Source organism: Micropterus salmoides, unplaced genomic scaffold (genome assembly GCF_014851395.1).
Source record: "Micropterus salmoides isolate LMB-PRFRI ecotype aquatic unplaced genomic scaffold, ASM1485139v1 Ms_hic_scaffold_14, whole genome shotgun sequence".
Taxonomy (NCBI): Eukaryota; Metazoa; Chordata; class Actinopteri; order Centrarchiformes; family Centrarchidae; genus Micropterus; species Micropterus salmoides.
The window spans coordinates 10,958,444-10,980,934 of record NW_024040485.1 but is presented as its reverse complement, the minus strand read 5'-3'; the positions used below and the strand labels follow the sequence as shown (position 1 = coordinate 10,980,934).

At 39.8% G+C, this 22,491-nt stretch overlaps 1 protein-coding gene across 5 annotated transcripts in view; it reads right to left on the bottom strand.

Moving 5' to 3' along the window:
• Positions 1–7,109: 7,109 nt before the first annotated feature.
• Positions 7,110–22,491, bottom strand: part of insra (insulin receptor a) — a 56,607-nt gene continuing 41,225 nt past the window's right edge. The window contains exons 9-21 of one of the 5 annotated variants that reach the window (XM_038717604.1): positions 19,790–19,957; positions 18,503–18,701; positions 17,219–17,499; positions 16,096–16,235; positions 15,352–15,511; positions 14,406–14,505; positions 14,225–14,292; positions 13,089–13,318; positions 12,699–12,809; positions 11,593–11,752; positions 10,751–10,880; positions 10,123–10,257; positions 7,110–8,644 (exon numbers count right to left, since the gene is read on the bottom strand). In XM_038717604.1, coding sequence (XP_038573532.1) covers positions 8,284–8,644; positions 10,123–10,257; positions 10,751–10,880; positions 11,593–11,752; positions 12,699–12,809; positions 13,089–13,318; positions 14,225–14,292; positions 14,406–14,505; positions 15,352–15,511; positions 16,096–16,235; positions 17,219–17,499; positions 18,503–18,701; positions 19,790–19,957 — 2,243 coding nt within the window. In that variant the 3' untranslated portion in view covers positions 7,110–8,283. Of the gene's footprint in view, positions 8,645–10,122; positions 10,258–10,750; positions 10,881–11,592; positions 12,059–12,698; positions 12,810–13,088; positions 13,319–14,224; positions 14,293–14,405; positions 14,506–15,351; positions 15,512–16,095; positions 16,236–17,218; positions 17,500–18,502; positions 18,702–19,789; positions 19,958–22,491 lie in introns of those variants that run through there. The other 4 variants (XM_038717605.1, XM_038717606.1, XM_038717607.1 and 1 more) reach the window with 4 other exon arrangements.

Sequence of the window (22,491 nt, the reverse complement as noted above, 5' to 3'; positions counted from 1 at the left end):
TAATGCAGATACGAGGCATCCATGACGCCTTTGACAGTATGACACCGCATGCTCTGCTGCAATGATTTGGTTATACATTTATACCAGATTGATTTTTAAAAGTGACTTTCCCTGTAAGAAATGATGACACCTTCCTGCAGTGTGGAAACCAGTGGGTGTTTATTTAGGTAAAAATAAACAAATTTTCTTTATGTAGGCAACTAAAGGGGATGCAGGTAGAAGCTCAGGCACTATTTGGTACGCTTTGTGTCATTTCATTTTCACCAGGCGTTTTTGTTTTGGCAAATTGAACCAGCTTGAGGGTAGTTTTATAACAAGTGACTGAAAGTCATGTGTAAAAATATAAATAATGAAACTAGCAAGCTGTCTATTACATAACTGGATTGATCACTCACGATGACTTTTACCTCTCTCACTTTGATTACTCTGTTTCAGGGTGTATTTTCACAATCAGAATCAGAATCACGTTAATTGGCCAGGTATGTGTACACATATGAGGAATTGTGTTACATTGCTCTGGATGTAGATACACAGAACAAGCATTAACAAAAACAGACACAAAGTACCATGTATAGACACACACACACACACACAAACATAAACAAAAACAACAACTTTTGTAGACCATGGTACTATGGATGCAAAGGATGCTGGAATAAACATAGGTGTTTAATTTTATGTACATGAGGTAGGTAGATATGATATATACAGTACAATATGAACAAAATCCGTACATGTGTTTTGAGAGATGATATTAACCGTAAAACTTCAATTGATAGCCCGGGCTTTTATTTGCTTCAATCACTGAACCTTTCCTGTAGTACACATGGTACTGACAAGTTAGTAAAGGTTCATTCTGAATGAATAGTATTTTGGTGCTCATTGTTTCTGTGACATGAACTAAACGATTGAATTGTGGAGAATATGACCTAATCTAATGATGTGTAGTATGTCCATACTGAAAAGTTTGAACATTTGAATTGGTATGCACAATCTAAGCAGCTTAGAACTAGCTTCAGCAGGCTTCCTGGTGGGCTTTACGAGGTTTTAGCTCAGTCAAAGGGACAGGCGACTATTCAGGACTAGAGTTTTTAATTGAGGTTTTATGGTATGTTTAAAAAGAAAAACTGAATTTGGGCAATGAAAAAATAAATAGTAAATAGTTTACAGGTAAAGTAAAGATGTAAGATTAACAGGGTTATTGCACAGGGATTGTTCCTGACATTGTGTGTCTGGAGTTAAATGTTCATTAACTGTTCATCAGAGTGATGGCCTGTGGGTAACAACTGTTCCTGTGTCTATTTGTTTTGGCGTGCACAGCCCTGTAGTGCCAACCAGAGGGGAGAAGCTGGAATAAGTTGTGTCCAGGCTGTGTAGGATCTGCAGTGATGTTTCCTGCCTGTTTCCTGACTCTGGACATGTACAAGTCCTGAAGGGAGGGCAGGTTGGCACCAATGAATTTTTCTGCTGTCCTGACTGTCCATTGTAGTCTGTTCCTGTGCTGCTTGGTGGCAGATCCAAATCAGATAGTGATGATAGTGGATTATCAGCACTTTTGTTTGTTTATGTGGTAACATAAACAAACAAAAGTGCTTTGATGCAAGCAAAGCTAATTTGCTAATCTTTATTTCTGTATTATTAATGATTGATTAAAATTATATCCACTTTTGCTGGGGTGGGTGGGTGGGGGGGGAACTTTCTGTGGCTTCAGAAGGTTTGGTTCTCAACTGTAGTTCTGGTGGAGAGGGTGGAGAGGGTGGAGAGCAGTGGAGAGAGCACACACCCCTGGGTGTGCCAGTGCTAGTTGTCTGGGTGCTGGATGTGATGTTCATCAGCCTCACCTACTACCTCCTGTCATTCAGGAAGTTTGTGATTCACTGACAGGTGGAGGCTGGCACAGTAAGCTGAAGTTGAACGTCAAGCTGAAGTCCACAAACAGGATCTATTATGTTTCTAGGAAGTCAAGGTGTTGCAGGATGTAGCCCAGTCCCATGTTGACTGCATCATCCACTGACCTGTTTGCCCGACAGGCAAACTACAGTGAGTCCAGCAAGGTGCCTGAAATGTCTGTCAAGTCGGCCAATATCTGGTCTTTCAAATGACTTTATCGACAGATCTCAGGACGACAGGCCTGTAGTAATTTAATCCTGTGATGGAGGGTTTTTTGGGGACCGGCAGGGAATCTCTCACAGCTCCGGTGATCTGTTGAAGATCTGTGTGAAAATGGGGCCAGATGGTCGAGACAAATTTCCAGGCAGGATGGTGACAATCTGTCTTGTGATCCACACAGATTAGAGGGGCCACAGGTGATAGGAAGCTTCTCCAACAGGTATGAATGTTTGCAGCAGAGGTGGTCTATCCTCAGAAGGAGAATGTCACTCATGGACCATGTGTGTGAGAGACATTTTCTTTGAAAGGTTAAGAGTTAACTTTTAATTTCAATTTTATTAATATAGCCGCAAGCGGCAATGATTGGGATCCAGGCAAGTCACGAAAAAATGCAACATCTGACATTTTCAGAGGACAAGAACAGATGTAGATGACTTAAGAGATTAAAGTGATCAAAAAATTTGGACTTTGAGATAACTGTGGAAACGCAAACTTGTTTTTTATATGTACCGGACTTCTGGATGAAATGTTCAGCCCACCTGCAACATTTTGTGTTTGCAAGATTTAAAGTTTAAGCTGCACAAACACTTTTAAGCAGAGAAGAAAGTGAAAGAAAGAAAGTGTCACAGGATCCAAATAAAATAGAGAACTTAAACTCACTATGATCTGAACAACCCCATTGTCAGCAAGTCTGACTCTGTCACCTGAGGATTTGAACCCTTGAACTTCAGATTAGGTGATTTACTGACTGACTTGGTAAGAAGCTGTTTCCACACCTTCTCACAATTTAAGGTAGTGACATCACATTAGTGATGGCGCGACTGGAGGGCCTTGATGTCACCACTGGATCTAGTCTGAATTCAGCAGACAAAACTTAGCAAAACATATATTTTTAAACGGAAACGGTGGTGCCTTGAACACACAGTTGTGTATGAAAGCACGCTGATTTTTACTGCATTTACTGTGTTACAGCAGATTGGGTAACACCTCTGACACGCGCACCAAACGGGCCATTGCCCAACGATGCAAACCCAGCTTTCTTTTCAGCGTTGTAAAAGTGTTTTTTTTTCCTGTTCTGTGACTTTATTTTATAACCGTACACTGGGATGACCAGAGGCAGTATGTGGAGCTATGTATGTAGCTAACGTAAGCTAACGTAACGTATCACCACTGGCTGAAACTTTTCCAGACAGTCATTAACACTTATGATTTTTCATCTGGGGCTGCTCCTTGTTACATGCAGTTTGGTCTGGTAAGTGAAAAAGTTCTGTTTTTAGGCGCAGTAACGTTAATGTTAACACAGAGAGAGAGAGATTATTGCTTATAACTATAGTTTATTACTAGGCAATCCGTTAAGTATTCAATTGCCTGACAAATGCTATCAAAGACTATTGGTGGCGATGGGACAATGGATGAGACACACGCCTTTGGTGTGAGAGACCCGGGTTCAAAATCCCCCACTGCGACCCATCCACCATTGTGTCCCTGAGCAAGAGACTTAACCCCTAGTTGCTCCAGAGGCGTGCGACCTGTGTGACACAAATAGCAATTGTAAGTCGCTGTGAATGAATACATGTAAATGTAATGCTCAAGGAGAGACTGCAATTCCTTTATGGTGATATGAAAGTGTTATTATTTTTCGGCACACAGTAGCAAGCATATTATCATTTGTAGCGCTGTGCTAATTGGAGGATGCATCAAAAAGCCAATAATATTAAACAAATAAGCTGCAGTCAATACAGAGTAATACAGTAGGCTACAATAAAACTGAGTTCATTTTCACACGATAGTGGCTGATGGTGCAGTGTAGTTCATTAGGAAAGTGTTCATTTAAGTCTGTTTATCTTGTTTAATGTAAATAATAGTAGGTACTAATAACAATGAAAAATACATTATTTGTGATTCAAAATAATGGTTGTTGATAAATGAATAAGACACCCCCACAGATGGATGATTTTACTGCTTCCATGGGAGCTCAGACCATCTTTATCCTCGAACCCTGGAAACAATATAGAGCCTAGTTTCACTGTTATAGGTTAAATATGATATGAAAACCCCTTCAGTTTGGGAGAATGAAAGTTGGTGAGGAATGTTCAGTTTTTATTTAAATTTAATATTATTATTTGTTCATTTTGGCAGATGTAGTTTGTGGTCTGGTGAACTGGATTGCGTTATAAACAGCTGAGTCTCTTTTATTTAGCATGGCCTCACTGATATAAATGGGATAGACAAAAAATCAGAAACACCGGTCCATGTGATCCAAAACGATCATACAGTTGCAACAAAAACTGAACATTATCATTTTTATGAAGGGAGGATTTATTGCACAAATGTTGGATTTGACTGCATTAAATTTAGCTAGATGTACCAAATAAACTGGTAACTAAGTCTTAAAGACTAAAAACATTTATCACAACAATAAACTCTGCCCATATCAGATGTTTGTGAGAGTGTTTACATTTTATTTTGTAAACTAATCAAAAGTTGGTGTTCATATATTGTGTGCCCTTTAAAGACTGTAGAGAGTGCTGAGTCAGATAAATAATAAAACGTTAAAGCAAATTAGAGATGCTAACTAACGTTAGTCCTTTTAAGCTAATGAGGAGATTATTCTTTTGGAAAATGATGTACAAATGAAATGCTTGTAATAATACAGAAAAGTAAGTACTAAATGAAATTTAAGCAAAATTGTACGTACTTTTACGTACTAAAAATTTATGAAAAAAATCAGATTGACGTATCAAAATTCTTTTGATAACTTTTGATCAGCAACGTCCATAGATGATCCTGCCAAAATTTCAGGTCAATTGGTGAAAACGTCTGGGACGAGTTCACAAAAATGGGTTTTTGAAAAAAATGATAAAAAGTCATATAATTTTACACTTTCAGAGCAGAAGACATTGGAGCAAAGATGCAGATGATGAATCCAGAGATTAAATGAAAGAAGTTTGACTCTAAACAAAGTCGTTTTTGATAGAATTGCAAAAACGTAAAGCTGATTGTTATAGCGCCACCTTGAGGTCTAGTGGGTGGAATTTGCAACCCACCTTCCAGCAGTTTTTGCTGCCCAAACACCTTCAATGGAGAAGAATAAGAAAGAAAGAAAGAAAGAAAGAAGAATGAGAACAAAAACAATAGGGCTCCAGCAGCTTCGCTGCTTGGATCCCTAAATATGAAAGTGAAGTCTCTTTACTTTACTAAAACTTTAATTTTAATAGCTCTAATTCCATAACACCACCTGCTGGGGAGGATTGTGTGATACAACTGAAAGCGCCAGAACAGCTACTGAGAGGCCCTTGTCCTGAGAATGTTTTGTCAACTAAAATCGCCATACTTTGACCTCCCTCAATTTGTTTTTGTGTTAATATGTAGTGGTATAGTCCTAGTTTGATGATCCTCTTACAGACCGAGATGTTGTATCAGAGAGGAACAGATGGTGTGAAGCGTCTCAAACAGGTACAATAGGTACGACAAAGGTGGTCGATCCTCAGGGATAGAAAAGGGGCAGTGTGTGTTCTGTTGCAGGTGTCAGTAGGTGTGGCCACATCATTAATTATTGGAGCCACCTGGGTGCCCAGTGTTATTCATATAAGACCACAGCCTACCTGTTGCACTCTGGGAGATAGAGAGGAGGGAAAAGCAGTTCCCTATGCTCCATGCAACCCAGTCTTTTTTTGACAATCTCTCTCACCATTTCATCCGTGCACACATACTGACACCACTGACTACGCAGCATTATTTGATTAAGTAGTCTTGTTTGGTTAATTTAATGCGCTTGCTTTGTTGTGAGTAAAAGTAATGGTGGTTGCCGCTTGGTGTCACATTCTGATCATTTGTCAGGGTTTTTGAGCTGGCCCTTGACAAATTCCTGAGACAAAGAATGAGACTAGCAGAGATACACAGAATTGAGCAGGGATGTGGAAATAAAGCCACTAAAGATAGAGAGGATTGATGAAACACCAAGCTCACTAGTCCACCGACACACCAATCTCCTCTCAGAACATTTTCCGTTTACGTACACTGAAAGAGTTATTGGTCTCTGTAATTGTTCCTCCCGTCCATACCTATCAGATAAATATCCATTCCTAATGTGATTCTGATGTAAGAGATGGTGGGACAAAATCTAGTCCTTATTCACAAACAGGCATTTACCCAAATATTACATGAGGGTTCAATAGTCTGAGTTAAGAGTTGTTTAGAAATGAGACTTATTATCAAAACGTGCAGAGTTCGGCCTTGTATAGTAGGTGCTGCATGTCTCAAGTTTCAATTTAATTTCATTGTTGTCCAGCAGGTGGGATCAATGGGAGTTCAGCTTTAGTCAAACCTAATACACTGAACTGTGGCACAGCCATCCCTTAGTGTAACCAATTACAGATACCACCCTTATCACCGCACTTGGTAATTTAAAACTGCAATTTGATGAATGCCTTTGATTAATGCCTGACAGATCTGTGACTAGTCACTACGGTGATTTATTTGGCAAACATTGTACAGGCTGCATTTTAATGTATTTAGACTATAATGATTGCAATTCTGGTAAAGTTTATTCAGAATTTTAATGTCATTATCAGTGTATATGTGAAATGTCAAATGTCCTGCCTCAGTAGGCCTATATATGTTTATCAAAACTCTAAAATTACCGTATTTGAGGGATCATTGCAAAATGTTTAAAAGTATTACATTCTGTATTAAAGGAATATCTTCCAATATAACGTTTTAATATTTAATTTGTATCCACAAATACCAATATCTGTACTGGCTTCAATCCGATCTCACTCAGGCTCTACTTTGTATGTAAACTGAGGTGAGTACAGAGTACTTTTGCATGGCCGGTGCTGTTGGAAACAAACCCCTACCTTTCAAATCTCTACTCACAGAGATAAAAAAAAAACAAACAAAAAAAACACACGTTCCCTTTATATACACACGTCAGTCTCATTATTCACTGAAGAAACAGATACTGAGACAATGGAAAACAACAGAACTGCCAGAGCCTCTTCATGAATGCACCTTGCTGCATTATTTACAGCACTATTTTATTTGATCTTGATATGATGGGCAGACATCTTAAGCTGAAGACGCCAAACACGCCTCCTCCCGGGCATCACATAGCAAAACAGACCAAGTGCTGTTGGTTGATCATGAGTCCAAAAAAGCTAATTAGTAATGATTTTCTGGATTAGAAAAAAATAAACATAATAGACTAACATGTAAAAACATTTTCTATGACCGGAAATACCTCAAGAATGACAACATCAGCTATGTACAAAAACATCAATAATATATTTATATATATAGATTTTTTTTTTTTTTAAATCTTCTATACCCACTAAAATATACCAAAGAAGCAGCTATTGGTCAATCTGAGGAACTCATTCACCAACATGTTTTTTGAAAACAGTTTAAATATCCTTCAGCTGTAAATGTGAAAACTCCCCCCAAAACAAAACAAACAAAAAAAAAGGAGAAAGAAAGAAAGACACGTAAATAAATTTAAAAAATATAACCCGACAAAAGTTCTGTGTTCAACCTGTGTGTCATTTTGGAATACTGCAGTGTGAGGAGGTAAGCCACTTCAACCAGCTTCTCCAGTGGATAAGAGTTTGTACGAGGATGGACCGTCTTTGACAATCCAACACAGTTCCCAAAGTCATTTCATTTTCAGTTCATCATCCACTTGCGTACAGAGATTCAGACACAGTTCCATGACAACCCATTGTAGGCCACAGACAAAATAGAAGGGCACTTTTTTTTCCTTTTTTCTCAAAAACTAAGCAATCCGGTGAACGCTTTTGATGAAGTAAGGGAGAGGGACATAGTCTGGACTCGCAAAGGGACAGTGGGTTTAGCAGCCTTCTTGTTTGTCAAGAGTTTGTTTCACAGTTGAATCCATTATCCACCCAGTCTAGCACAGACTTGGCAATATATATACAGTATATAAACTACAATCATGACAAGAGAGTTTCATCCTTAAATACAAAAAGTGTCTTCGGGCATCTGTGTGTGGACTTGCTGTAGTGTGTGTGGCATCTGAGGACAAAAAAAGATCCTGAAGGGGAGGGCTTCTGAAGCAAGTGATAAAAGTGTGATCTATATAAAATGACAACAAAAAACAAAAATATATTTAAATCTATGGCGTTGACATGTTTTGCGGGGGATGTGTACAGTATGTTAGGAGGGGCTGGACCGCGGTAGGGCCAGTATTCGTCCGTTGGTCTTTCCCCCGTTCATGTGTGTGAATGGGATGTGGTGCTCCTCGTAACTGCCCCTCAAGCCCATGGAGGAGGCCTCGTCCCTGTCCAAACACTGTTCTCTCTGGGAGTAGGACGACGGGTCTAGCGGGATGCTCTCCATGTTCTCCATCATGTCCAGGTCGAAGTCTTCGCTCTCGGGTGGCTTGTTCTCCTCGCTGTAGAAGAAGGACAACTCCTGGAAGGAAGGGTGCAGGTCCTCGCGTAGCATCTCGATGATCTCCTGGAAAGCGGGACGCATCTTGGGGTTGTACTGCCAACACATCTGCATCAGGTTGTGTCTGGGTGAGGATACAGGGAGAGCGAGAACCTGTTATATGATACTGATGTCTAAATTCCAGTTTATTAGCCAGTTCCTTCTTTCTTACATAATGTATATAGTTCTTGTTAACATAGTTGTCCATCCGTTGTGGTTAGGAAATCTTCATTTAATACAACTGAACTGTAACTTGAAGGATACAGCTGGTAATTTTACACACGCAAAAAGCACACTTTAGGTTTTTAAATAATATTTGCTAAAAACTACAGCTAAAATTAAACTTGTTCTTTTGCATGTTTTACATATTTGGGCTTAGGGCTGAGTGACACAAAGGTTTAGGACAGGGGCGGCAAATTAGGCTGGCATCGGGCCAATTTTTTTTCAAGCCGTTACATGGTCAAAGTAGCTTGTTTCAAAACCTTAAACGCCCATGTGTACATTTAGCTCAGTCGGTAGTACGAGCGGGACTCCTGTTGGGATGGTTGTATGATCGATCCCAACATTCGGCAGATTTTTTTATATTTCTCCTTTGTTGATTATGAGGACATTTGCAATAAAGCATGTGCTGCAGTGCATGAAGGTCCTGGCGCTCGAACCACATTCATAAACTTACGGACGCTTATTTTCATTTCCCTGAGGAAATTTAGGGAAATCCAATCACATGTTTACTGACTGCTTTTTCAGAGGTGTGTCAAGCAACCAGACTCTTCTGAATGTCCTTCCTAACTTTTCTAAGTTAAAGCTCTCAATAAAATCGAAATGAAGGGAATTGCTGCAAAAAACGTTCTCTCTTTTTTATTTTGGAGGCACAATTACTTAATAGGAAGTGATTGTGTGAGTAACTGTAGTTGTCATGACTGAGATCTATTTCAGCACCAGCCGCTATCAATTTTTTTATTTTTCTGCTATCAAAGCAATCTGGCCACGGGTCAGATATTATTTTATTTTCTGCATATTGCCAACCACTGGCTTAGGACATTGTATCACCAGAATTTTCCTTTAATACACTTTATATTCATCCTCCAACCTGATATTGCCTTCCTGTTTCTATTGTAACTCTACTATTGCTGCTACTGTCTATCTACTGCATGTCTGTGTCAGTCCTCGTTTTATTTTTATTTTTTATTTTACCATGTTCATTTGATTGTTTGGCCTATATAATGCCAGAAAACTGAAAAATGACCATTGCATTTTTCTAGAGTCATAGATGAGGTCTTCAGATATTTTATCAGTATATTCAGTTTACAATGACATCATATAATATATTATAAATCAAGAAGAATACCACATGAAACAGAGAGAAGTCCTCACATTTGAGAAACTATAACCAGATTTTTTTGTGCTTAAAAAAGGTGATTTATCTAGAATCAAAATATTTGCCAACTAATTTTCTGTCCATGGATTAATTGATAATTGTTTCAGCACTGACGCAGATTGTAAGAAGCTAAATATGGGATTTACTTTGTCCATATCTAACCATAGTCCTACTCGTGTACTCACAGTCTGTCAGCGCAGTTGTCCGGCCGGTCCAGGAAGCCTCCGTCCATGACAAACTTGAGGACCTGCTCGTTGGACAGGCCCTGGTACGGCTGCTCTGCCAGCGTGCTGATCTCCCACAGCACAACCCCGAATGACCTGGCAAACAGGCGGACGAGAGACAACAACAGTGACACAGGGAGAATGAGGGGAGGTCAGTTAGGCACCAGACAGAGCAGATGCTGTTAAACAACGTCTGATAAAAGCACGTTAGCTGTGAACACGTTCTGATCTCATCTGTGGAGAAACTCTAAAGATTGACTCAACAGGAAATTATTAGCTTTTTGAAGAAAGGTTGTAGGTCAACTTATCAGATAAAACATTTTTTTTAAAATGCGTGATACAGTAAAATAATGTATTATATCAAAAGTAAGCAGCTACTGACACGCTGTCTTTCTGCTTTAAACATGCTGTATGATAAACCATCAAGTCCTCCACAAATCCCTGATTCCTTGACATTCAATTTTTAGAGCTGCTCCATACTCATCTTCTCCTGTTTAAGGAGATGCTTGACAATTACTGTCACTCAGCACAAAGTTATACTACGTACAGCACCTACACATACACCCAAAAACTCAGAGGTGTCACTGACCAGCAGTCTGAATGTGCAGTGAAGACACCGTCCTTCAGAGACTCTGGTGCCATCCACCTGACAGGCAGCAGACCTTTCCCGCCCTTCCTGTAGTAGTCGGTCTCATAGATGTCTCTGGTCATACCAAAGTCTGGGAAGAAAAGATGTTAAGTGTTACATGTTTATTCAATTTTAATTTGTCATTTAAGACCAACTTATTCCCTACTGCCTTTCATAACTAATAACTAGTGTGTTTTACCTGCTTTTAACCTTGTGAAGCAGTCCACACAACATGTTTTATATTTGAGATGCTGAATAAATACATCTAATTTGACTTGAATTCTGTGGTTTAGCCAGTTTGGTTCTCTTGTCTGTTCTGTATGGAGTTATGCAATTTATTGTTTAATTAACAAAACAGATTCAATATGTAGGTTGTAATGGCTAGGTCCAAACTTGCAAGCAACTTGAAGAGCAGCACAGGTGGAATAGTAACTAATGTATCCAGTAAACACAGCACAAAACAAGTCTAGTGAAATTAACAATCAAAATTTATCTTCTTCAGCTTTATGGGGCATATTTATTTCTTGTTATACAAGCATGGTCAACTACTGATGAAGGAATTTGTAATGGCTGGTCTCAAAAATGTAAAATTTTTCACAAGCTGACTTTTTTATTTCTGGTATAAACAGTATAAACAAAAACAAACAAACAAGACACTAACTACACACTGGCCCCCAACAGTGATATACCCATCGACACATGATAAAAACATAAAACACACAAAAAAAGTATAAAGTAACTGTTGCATATACTGACTGTAACCAAATCAAAAACTCTTTCGTGCCTGCTGTGCTAAAACGTACCTCCTATTTTGACGGTGAGATCGTGAGCTACCATGCAGTTCCTGGCTGCCAGGTCTCTGTGGACAAACTTCTTGGCATTAAGGTAAGCCATGCCGTCTGCGATCTCAGCGGCCATTTGGATCATCTCCTTCAGAGTGGGCGGTGGACGCCCGGGGTTGTTCTGAGGAACACATGACAGATTTGCTAAAACAGAGATTCATGCTCCTCAGATCCCTCACCGTAAAGAAAAATAATCAGATTTATTTTTACAAAAAGTTCATTATCACACTTAACTTGCAGCTTAGTAGCAACAGTTTTGTCAGTCAGTTTGGGGGCCTGGCGTTCAACTCCAAACAAGCCTGTTTGAGGCTACTGCCATGTTTTCAGTTGACTTTAGTGCCGAATGATAAAGTATTCTGTCAACATCCAAAAGCTCCTCCTCCTGCTCCTCCTATTCCAATCCAAGTGCCATCTACATATTTACACGCTTCAGATGATCAAAATATAATATATTATATCAAAAGTAAATTCAAGGTGGAATTTAATATTGCACAATGGAAATTGAAAAGGTATAGCAGTTCAAGTTGTTGCGATAACATCCCACAGGCCACAGCCTCTCATCGGATTAAATTATATTTGACAGATGTGATGATAGTCCAGAATCTACAACAATTTGACTGTGAAGAAATAGTGGAACCAATGCACTATTCCACATATTGTAAGTTAAGTAAAATTTATTTATATAGCAGATTGTCAATAAGAGCAGCAGAGGATCTTTGGGGGAGTAAAAATCTGTACAATAAAACACTATGTGTGTGCACCACTGATAGCTCAGTAGTAGTTTTTTTTGTGTTAGTTGGTGGTAGTTGTTCCTTTATTGTACAAATATTTTCCCATGCAGGCATAAAAAGAAATTACTGATAAGAAAAAAGACTATCAAACAATTTATCTAAATAAAATACAGAAGTGAAAAGAAGAAAAGGGAGAAGCTCACGACAGAATATTTCAGCATGTATACTGCTGCAAGGTCACCAAACTAGAAGTTCAACTCGACCTAAAACAAATATGAGTATTACTGGAGAATTACTCCAGAGTGGTTTGTGATTCAGCGTGTGCAATTTCATTACCTCAGCGTCAGGTCGCAGAGAGCGCAGGAAGCTCTTCAGGTCTCCGTTGGTCATCAGCTCCATCACCACCAGCGTGGGCTGACCTTTAGACACAACACCCAGCAGACGCACCTGGGAGATGAGAAAGAGGGGTTTTAAATTTCAATATAGTCTGATTTGATTACATTATGCATTATGACAACTAGTCTGATAACAGCAAAGTGATACTGCTGCCCTTCACACAGCTAAATGTAGGAGCTAACTGTTCTAGATCAGTCCTGTGTTTAATTATTGACAGTTAAAACATGCCGGTGGCGTTAATTCACACGCTTCTAAGCACTTTTACACAACCAAAACTATCACCACAATGCCCTGTGTGTTGCTCTTTCACAAGATGATGTCTCCTCTTACCACATGGTGGCAGCTGAAGGCCTTCATGACTGAGGCCTCGTTCAGGAACTCAATTCTCTCTCTCAGGCTGGCCGACTCGTTCACCGTCTTCACTGCTACATACGTTTCCCCCTCGCCCTTGATGATGTCTTTAGCGATGCCCTCGTAGACCATGCCGAAGGAGCCTTGACCCAGTTCCCTCAAAATGTTGATCTTGTCTCTGGCCACCTCCCACTCGTCCTCTTCGTACACTATAGGAACATGTTACACATGTAGCTTTATAATGACAGCGCTGACATGTAAACAATAAAGTAGGTTAGTTAAGGCAAGACGGGGGAGAATCTGATTATGCAGTTTATCAGTAATCACATTTCTCCCCTATTCCCTGGCATCTTTCCAAGACTGGTGTTACATTAGTTTTATACAATTAAGTTATTAAATGTTTTTTTGCTTTGGATCATTTCAACCGAATTAACGAGCAAGCTGAGAGTAGTTTTAAGTTTCTCCTTGCATTTATTTGTGGAAATCCAATTAGAGTAATAATAAGGTTACTCCCAAGAGAAATCTATCTGCCTAGACAGGATTTCTCTAAATCAGCTGACCTTTTAAATAGAAACTGCATTTTTTTAATTGCAAAACACACACACAAATCAGGTAAATGCTGAAATCTGGGAATAATCCGATTTCATGATTTTTTTAAATGGCATCTTCTCATTCTCTCTAATTGAAATCCAGACTCTGTAAATACACAAATATTTGTTATTTCAAACATTTAACTCCTTTAACTGGACCTGATGTCTCCTGTCCATTCTGTGCATACTGTGAACTATAGTTTTCAAATTTCCACATCACACTTGTTTAAGTTTATTAGGGGATCAGGATTTTTCTTCCATACTAGTGATACTGTTTCGTTTGGTTCCTTGTCTCATTACTGAATTGGAGAGGACTGCCGTGAAATGCCTAGTTTATGTCTTTGCTAGGTGCGTGTTATCTCTAACGGCATCAGAAACTTGTAGGAAGAAAACACAAGCAGCCCAATCACAGTTCTTGCGGTCCCAGTGTAGCACTTCATTAGCCACTGTAGCTCCAAGATGTAGTTACATTTTTGAGTAAGGCGCCATAATTACTTCAATAAAAACTATAAACCCTTTGCTTACCGTCATTAGCACTGAGATACTCCGGGTTTGAAGAGGCGTAGATGGGACCACTTGGGCCTTGAGTTTGACTGAATGGAAAAAGAGAAAAGCGTATCATGATTAATTCATCCACTAATTACACAGACAAAATATAAAATAATAAGAAAATGAGTGACAGTAACAGGATGTGATAATTGCGTACTTCTTCTTGAACATGACGAATCCTGCTACGGCCACACACAGCAGCAGGACAAAGCAGATGACCGGTCCGATAATGATCTTTACTATGTAGAGAGGATCGCCTGTTCAACACATCCGCACAGACGGTGAGTCACATTTCAGGTGAAGAACAAAAACAAGCTCTTATGAAACCCACCAATTAAACTGCTGCTAGGATCAACGTGCTGCTCTGTGAACATAATCTGCTGCAAGTAGCAGAGGAATGAGTCATACGAGGCTTGAGCATGTTAATATTCTGCTTTTTCATACATTTAGATATATCGCTGTATAGACGACATCACCTATTATAAGGTTAAATAGTAGCAGATGTACAACTACATAAAGTGTATAGTCATCTATGCTCTAGGACCAAGTTTATATTCCTACCACTGTTCAATAACGTTCTGCAATTCATAAATGTTTTTCAGTGTATGAAAATGAATTTCAAACTAAACTAATGCCACGTACCAAATCCATACTACATACTGATTATCATCAGGTTTTGAGTGTGTAGTTTTTTCACACTAGGAAAGTATAATAATATAAAGTATACTCAAAACACACAGCATGCACACTAAATACGATCACACTATTCTCCCAAATGTGCGATGCACAAAAGGAAATGGAGGAGCTACTCAGAGCTGGAAAACATTTAAATAAATTATTGGTGGTGGTGACGCAGCTCTAAAAGAATCTTGGAAAACAAAAAATAAGTCTTAAATCTCTAAGAAAGAACACATTGGCATTAGATTTCCAAAGTTACAATTTGACTGATATCTGGCATCATATATCGTATGTTGACTTTTTTTTTTTTTTAACATCAAACTGCTAAAACAGAATGCTGTGATGATTAGTAATTATGTAATACATCCTGTATAAAATTAGTATGTTGCATGAATTTGGGACTTTAGTCCAAAATGGAGACTTACTTGGATCCTGGACGTAGAAGTACGTGGGTTGAGTCCAGGATCCGTTCCCAGCCAGCGAGGTGGCCCGGATCCTCACTGTGTAGTTCCCAGGGTGCATGACTTTCAGCTTGCAGCCACGGGTCACTTTGAACATGTTCCTCGACACGCAGTAGTGCAGCTCCTGCAGAAGAACAATGCAGATGTTGAGGCAGTGGACAACCGACAAGATCCTGCATCATGACAAATAAACTGCTGCACAGTTTAAAATGTCGTTTTGACTGACTGTAAAGGATAACCCGTTCCCATGTCAAAAAACTGTGTCATGTTTTTGTGGAAACATCGGAGTTGTTTTGCTGCCAGATGTCTTGTTGTCTGGTCTCCATAGCAACTAAAACATGTTGCGACGCTAATATTACTTTTCCATTAAGTTTATCAAACCAAATGACATCAGTGAGACCACAAGGCCAAATTTAAAAAATACAATTCAAGTAATAAGTACTGCCGCTCATATTTGTCTGTGCTGCACAGCTAGTTTTAAGATGGATAAATTTAATTTGATTCTCAGTAAAATGTTTTTTCATTACAAGCTATTGTGTTTAATGAGAAAGGGGAATATATAAAAGTGCTTTCTGAATAGGTGTGTATGCGTTGCGGTGAATTCACAGTGAACTCGTGCACTCAGTGACCCGATGACTCAAATTTAAACATTTAAGCAATAAAAGCATGACAGATGTGTGTGCTGGTGTGTGTGCTGCGTTTCTTCACCTCAGTGTCTCCCAGTCTCTTGTAGTTGACCTCGTATAGGATGATCATACCGTTAGGGGCTACTGGTTCCTGCCATGTGATGTGCACTGAATTTTCTGTCACCTCGCAACTGATAGCACCCGCGATGTCATCAGCTTTGTCTGCGGAAAAGAAGTCACATGGTTTTAATGAAGTAGATTTCTTTTAAAACATAAATGCCCTGTTTTTACCTTTACCCATAGATTTTACACATCAAAGTCTGTTTACAGGTCTTGTCTTGAGGAGTACACGTATGTGAAAAAAATGCTGTGTAAAATCTTTTGTGCCTCCAGAGGGAGCTGCGTGAAGTCTGATACGATTGGGGACTACAAGTTTGAAAATGAAAATAATCTGGAGCTGTGGAGAAAGAAATGAGCTTAACAGATCTCTGTAGCTCACTGCTCATCTCTGCTTGGGGCTACATTAGCCGCTACTAGAGTAACGGATTTGAATCACTGACTGAATTGTCTGTGGTTGAGTTGCATTGTGGGTGCCAGATTTTGACAAGGAAGAAGAATGCGTGGAATAAAAACAAGACGATATCTCTGGTTCTTCTGCGTTGACTATTATTATCCTTTCTTTTTTTAAATGTCAAGTAAGAAACTGACAATGAGATAAGAGTGCATTGCTAAAATAGTACTCAGTGTATGTTTTTTTAGTGTATGCCAATAGACTAAGAACGTTTGTTTGATAGGCGTTTGATATGATAAGATGAGCAGAAAGCAGGCATTGTTAAGAAACTTGTGATGTCTTTATTAAGTGGGCTTTAGTTATGCCTACTAGTGAAGCATCCCACAGTACAAAAAACACCTCAGTAATGAACGCTTCAGAACCAAAGATGTTGCCAAGATAATCAATTTGTCTGTTGCCAAACAAACGGATGAGAATCTTTAAGAATACCACTCAAGTTTTTTCTTTCTTTACCAAGATTGAGCCCACAGGACGAACAATCTGTGAGAGAGGGGATGAGAAGCCACATATTTTGAGAGCTCCAGGCTGAGGCAGCTATCAGCTTCTTCATGATGATGTGATTTTATTGCACAGACCCACACTTTCCCCCTCCTTAGTAACAGTGACAAAAGAAGTGCTATCAGTGCCTTCTTACCTTCAGGTAGTGTGCGAGCACTGACATACGCCGCCATACTGCAGCGGGTCTGGTCGGTCGGGTGGTTGCAGGCGTGGACCTCAATCTGGTAGCTGGTGAAGTGGCGTAGGTTGGAGATGACGGTGGACTCCTTAGCGTGGATGGTCAACTTAATTTTTTCCCTTTCAAAGGTTTCCTCGTCCTCGGGGATGCCTGTGCTGTGGGGCGGGCTGGGGGCGGTGGTGAGGAAGGGGTGTGTTCGGTTTGCGATGCCCATCACAGAGCGTCGTTGTCTCGAGCGTCTAGACAAGGCAAGCGAAGTAATTTACATGCTTAAAAGACAGCACACAAACACACACACAAAACAACCCGCATTGGACATTTAGAGGTTAGAAGCTAAATGAAAAAATAAAAGATGAAAAACACAGAATTAAACTCGAGGGACTACAGGGAGCAGCCACAGTCATAACCACAATGATATAAAGAGTTAAACTGCCAGTATACCCCGTCTGAATGGTTGTCAGATAGTTCAGTATCTTTAGAAACCCCCTCTCACACACCTGACTTCTGACTTCAGATTGGGGGGAATGACTGTGTCCAACAATTTCTGTGAGTTTATGAATCTGACTGCTGTGCGGAGGTGAGAAAATGAGCCAGGGTTTAAACTTCTCTCTCTAGCTCTCTTTTTTTAATTTGTTACAAAAACAATTTCTGTGACTTTGAGTGTGTATGAGCAAGTGCAACACTATGAATGTCTTCCACGTGTACTGCTATCCCCACGTTACCTCGTCTCTGTGACGGCCGGCTCTTCACTCTGCCTTCCAGTGTGGTCATTCGGATCAACAATAATTATATTTACTTTATTGCAAATAGGACAGTGCTAGGATGTATTTACCAATACAGTTTTGTGTTTTTCTGTTTGTCTGTGCAACTGATCAACAGGTGGATCTGAAAGAAAGATTTAACTGAAGTCCTAGGACTCCAGTAACAAATAAAACATAATATGGAATTATTTAGTGGCACTATTTGATTTTGTCCCAATACTCTCCCAAAGTCTGTTCTTTTATGAAAGTGCTTTGTATGATCCAAATACCAAACACAAGATGGTGCATGAGAACTTTAATTTGTTGTGTGGGAAGCTAAACTGAAAGCAACTTTGAACTGGATTGAGTTTGACAAAATAAAGAGACAAAGAAAAGAAAAGCCTTTCTGAATCAGTCCAACTTGACTTAAACCTTAAAACATTTTTACTGTTAATAAACGCTGGAGTTTTCTTACATCTAAATCTTAATCTCGTTTTCTTACTTAATCTCAAAGACTTCATTGTGGAGGTAATTCTCAAAGGTTTTGCGGTACTCCGAGTCCTCTTTCTCCTTCTTGAGCTCCTTGTCGGTTTTGGGGCAGGCGCAGCATCGTGTGCCCTGGCCCTGCTCCTCTGTCTGGTTCCACTTCTGCTCCTCGTCACTGTCCACCTGAGTGGGTACCCGTGACGGCAACTTCATCCCTGGTGAAATAGAAATACAGACACACAGTCTTATACACAAATATCCACTTATACACCATCCCACACACTGCTGAGGGGGACGTCTGTCATTGTCATCCCTGGGTCAGCACCCTCTCTAGTGGAGCTAAATTACCAGTGACACATCCTCCCCGCAGACTCCCATCTCTGTGGATATGTGGGAGTTAAAGGAGTTCAAAAGAGGAACTTTTGGACTCAGTTGTGTTCTAACATGGAAGGGCAATGATAGCAGTGCACCGACATACGTCAGGCTGTTACAGGAATAATTCAACCAAGATAAATATCTGAACTTAACCTGAACCTGAGCCGCAGTGAGAGGAAGACCTGTCCCATTGCCAGGTTTCAAGTACTATACGCTACATAATACTACCCAAACAAATGATGCACCTTGCACTTGATGTTCTTGCTCAGTGGGCACAGAGGAGCTTTCTTCCTGTTAGGAACAATGGTTCAATTCACAGAGGGGACAGAAAGCTTAAACTGCACTAAAGATAAAACCGTTCAACAAATGGCTTTTCTTTTCTGTTAAACTTCTTTATCCACAATGTGCTTTAGACATATTGCTGTTGTCATGTGGAAATGCTTAACTTAAATTCTGCCAGGGCAGCTAATGAAATCTTTTTGTAAAATGTAAAAGATGTATTGCTTTATTTATTCAGAGCGAGACTTCCGTTTCTGGTTTAACAAAAATGATCTCACTTTTAAACAGAACAGGACTATCTCTGTAGGGATCCTTTCCACAATGTTGTCAAAAACTTAATAATTACATTTACACTTTTTTGTTGTTGTTTTGTAGGTTTTTAGTAGTTGTTAAGATTGTGTACTTTGGTTTTTATATAATGTGGGTTGATATATATTTGGAAAATCTAAATCTTGATATTTAGAATCAGATCACAAAGTCACCACAGTGTCCAGGGAGCAGACTGGAGCAACATGAAGTAGTCTGAGTGAGAAGAGCTCTTCTACTAATGGAAAGGCGGCAAAAGACATTCTTCCGCTCTCAGACACACGAAACCACTAACACAAGAAGCAGACACAACAACAGGACAACCACAAACAATGTGGCTCACCCTTCTGACAGTAGTCAAACTTGTAAAGCTCGCTGGCTTCAGGCTGGCGCTGGCAGTAGACCAGGTAGTGAGTGATGTTGCCGTTGGGGTCATTGGGAGGTTTCCACTTGAGGATGATCTGGGAGGAAGAGTTGGACGAGGAAATGGGGTCCAGCGGGACTGAGGGTTCTGGGGAGACATTGCAGAAATACCAAAGAAGAAGTTTAAGGAAGAGCAATGGTTAATGCTAGTCAGGCTTAGGTTTGTTTATCCATCAGTCCCTTTATTTGTCCCTGAAGGGAAATTGGTTGCTTAATGGACACCATAAACACAGCATAAAACACGAGGCACATAAACACATCTCATAAATACAAAGTATGTCTTAAATGAGTATATGTACTCAGTTCACCTTAACCATTTGGTTCAAAAATACTGCCCGTATACCAAAGCTGAAGCTGTGCAGCTAAGCAATGCAGAATAGTTTATGTAATTGAATTGATCATAATACTGCAGTTTAGTGAGTGTCCGGGTTTAATAAAATGAGCTGTTTCTCTCTCATATACTGTAAACAGAATCTTCATTATGACAAAGAAAAAAAAAACTATCGTCTTGAAGACATTCAGTAAACATGTAGTAAATGCAAGTTTATCTGTGACTTTGCAATTAGCACAACTCTACAAATGAATCATTGGGAATTATCAAAGACAGAAGAGGAGGAGTGCAGTTTCAGTCTAATTTGCATTTCATGTTATAGTATAACTAATGAAACACACGTACTAGCGGGGCGTTGCTCTGTGACCAACAGCTGCCTGCTCTGTGTATTTGCTGTTTTTGTTTATTACACAACTTGATCTGTGTGTTTTGCTCATACTTGTACATCTGATTGAGGGTAGGGTGTTTTCCCATTTACATTCTGATGCCCATATTAAGGACAAAACAAACAAAACATTAATTTTACTCTGGGAAGCACAGGAAAGAGTCTTGTTTTGTTTAACTCCTGTAACCATTTTTGCTCTCTGCACCAGGACTGTCTTAGCTTTTGACTCTTAATTGTTGAATATTGTGGTTTCCAGTGTGGCTTTGGTAGTTTTAGTCACTTTTGGGTGTTAAGCTGTGGTTTAGATGTTTAAGTTTCAGTTCTAGTTCTCAGTAGCTTTGGCAGGTGTGGTGTTTTGTATATTTTAAAGTTTTGCTGTGAAAAAAATTTGAATTATCATTTTTAACATAACATAACTAAAATTGCTATATTGTATTTTCTCATACTTCTTTTAGATTGATTGCTTTAGAAAAATGCCTTCATTTATTTTGAAGGTAGTTTCAAGATCACCCCTCTTGAAATGAGTTTTGTGATCTTTCATTTGCATCAACTGTGACCAGCTAATAACAAAGCTGTGCTGCAAGTTCAAAATGAGGTTACCAGCTGCATGCGACATGAACACTGACTGGCATCACTGTATATTTGATTGTGTGGTGAGCCGTCTTTTGAGTAGACATATGAATCAGAATTTCGAGTGGGAGGCAAGATAGGAGGCCTGAAGTGGGGTTCTAAGTAGAGAGTGACAAAAATATAATTGAGTGTGTGTGAGAAGAGAATAGATGAGAGGGAGGATGGTGTGTGAGGATGTCAGACTGAACCCTGAGGAGACACAAAGACCCGAGCTTCGTTGTCACAGTGCGATTATGCTGTCCCCGTTTCATTACAGTGCAACACAACGGTCTGACCGCATTGTCAGACTAAGTCTCATCAGCAACAGCGTATTTGTATTGACAGCTTTGCCCTTCTGATGAGGTATGCTGGTTAAACATGACACAGACCAGGAACCCGTAGCGGTTGCCAGATGGATAGAAAACAACCCTCCCTTAACATGGCTGGCTGACTGACTGATGCGTCTCTGCTGGAGGCCTGTTTTGTGTGAGCCGGGGATGTCATGTTTAATCCGGTCTATCGCGAAGGAAAACGCACATTGTGTAAAAGGAAGCCAGTTAAATAGGACATCACGACTACAGCGAACCCAAACTGCACACAACACACACTGTGGGTGGCAGAGTACAATTAACTACTGGGGAATTTATGATTGCTGCGTGAACGACTGATGCAGACACCTTGCACGAGGCAGCGCCCTGTCGGCCGTAGGCCCCCTAGGCGAATCGTCCCATCTGTCTTCCTCTTCCCTGTTCTTGTGCCAAGGACATTTTGGCAGCAGACAGACTGACACACACACACACACACACACAACACTGAATCCACTAGTGAATGAAAGTAACCCCACAAGAAGTGTGGATTCAAGACAACCCTAAAAATAGTTCAACTCTAGTACAGGAGTAGAAATAGGTCTTTTCCACTACAGGAACTTAACGACCTGCAACCTTGTCATAACCTCCACTTTTAATAACCTGCAAGGCTTGAGTTTGAGGCTCTACCTTGTGTTCACATTTACAAACCAGAACATTTTTGATATGTCATTGAAAAGGCAACACTTTAAGACAAATGTTGGCATTTTTTTTAATTTAACATTTTGTAGAACAAACTGCATGATGCTGTGTTTGGTCACACTGCCACGCTCCGGTTTCTTTTATACTTGTATGTACAACTTCTAAAATGCAAAAAAAAGTAAATCTTGCCCACTATGAACCGGCTTTGCGACAGGAGTTGAAATAACCTCGGTTAGGTAATGTTGAAGAAACTAGCAAGAGACAGTAAAGCTGATGATACACAGGGCAAC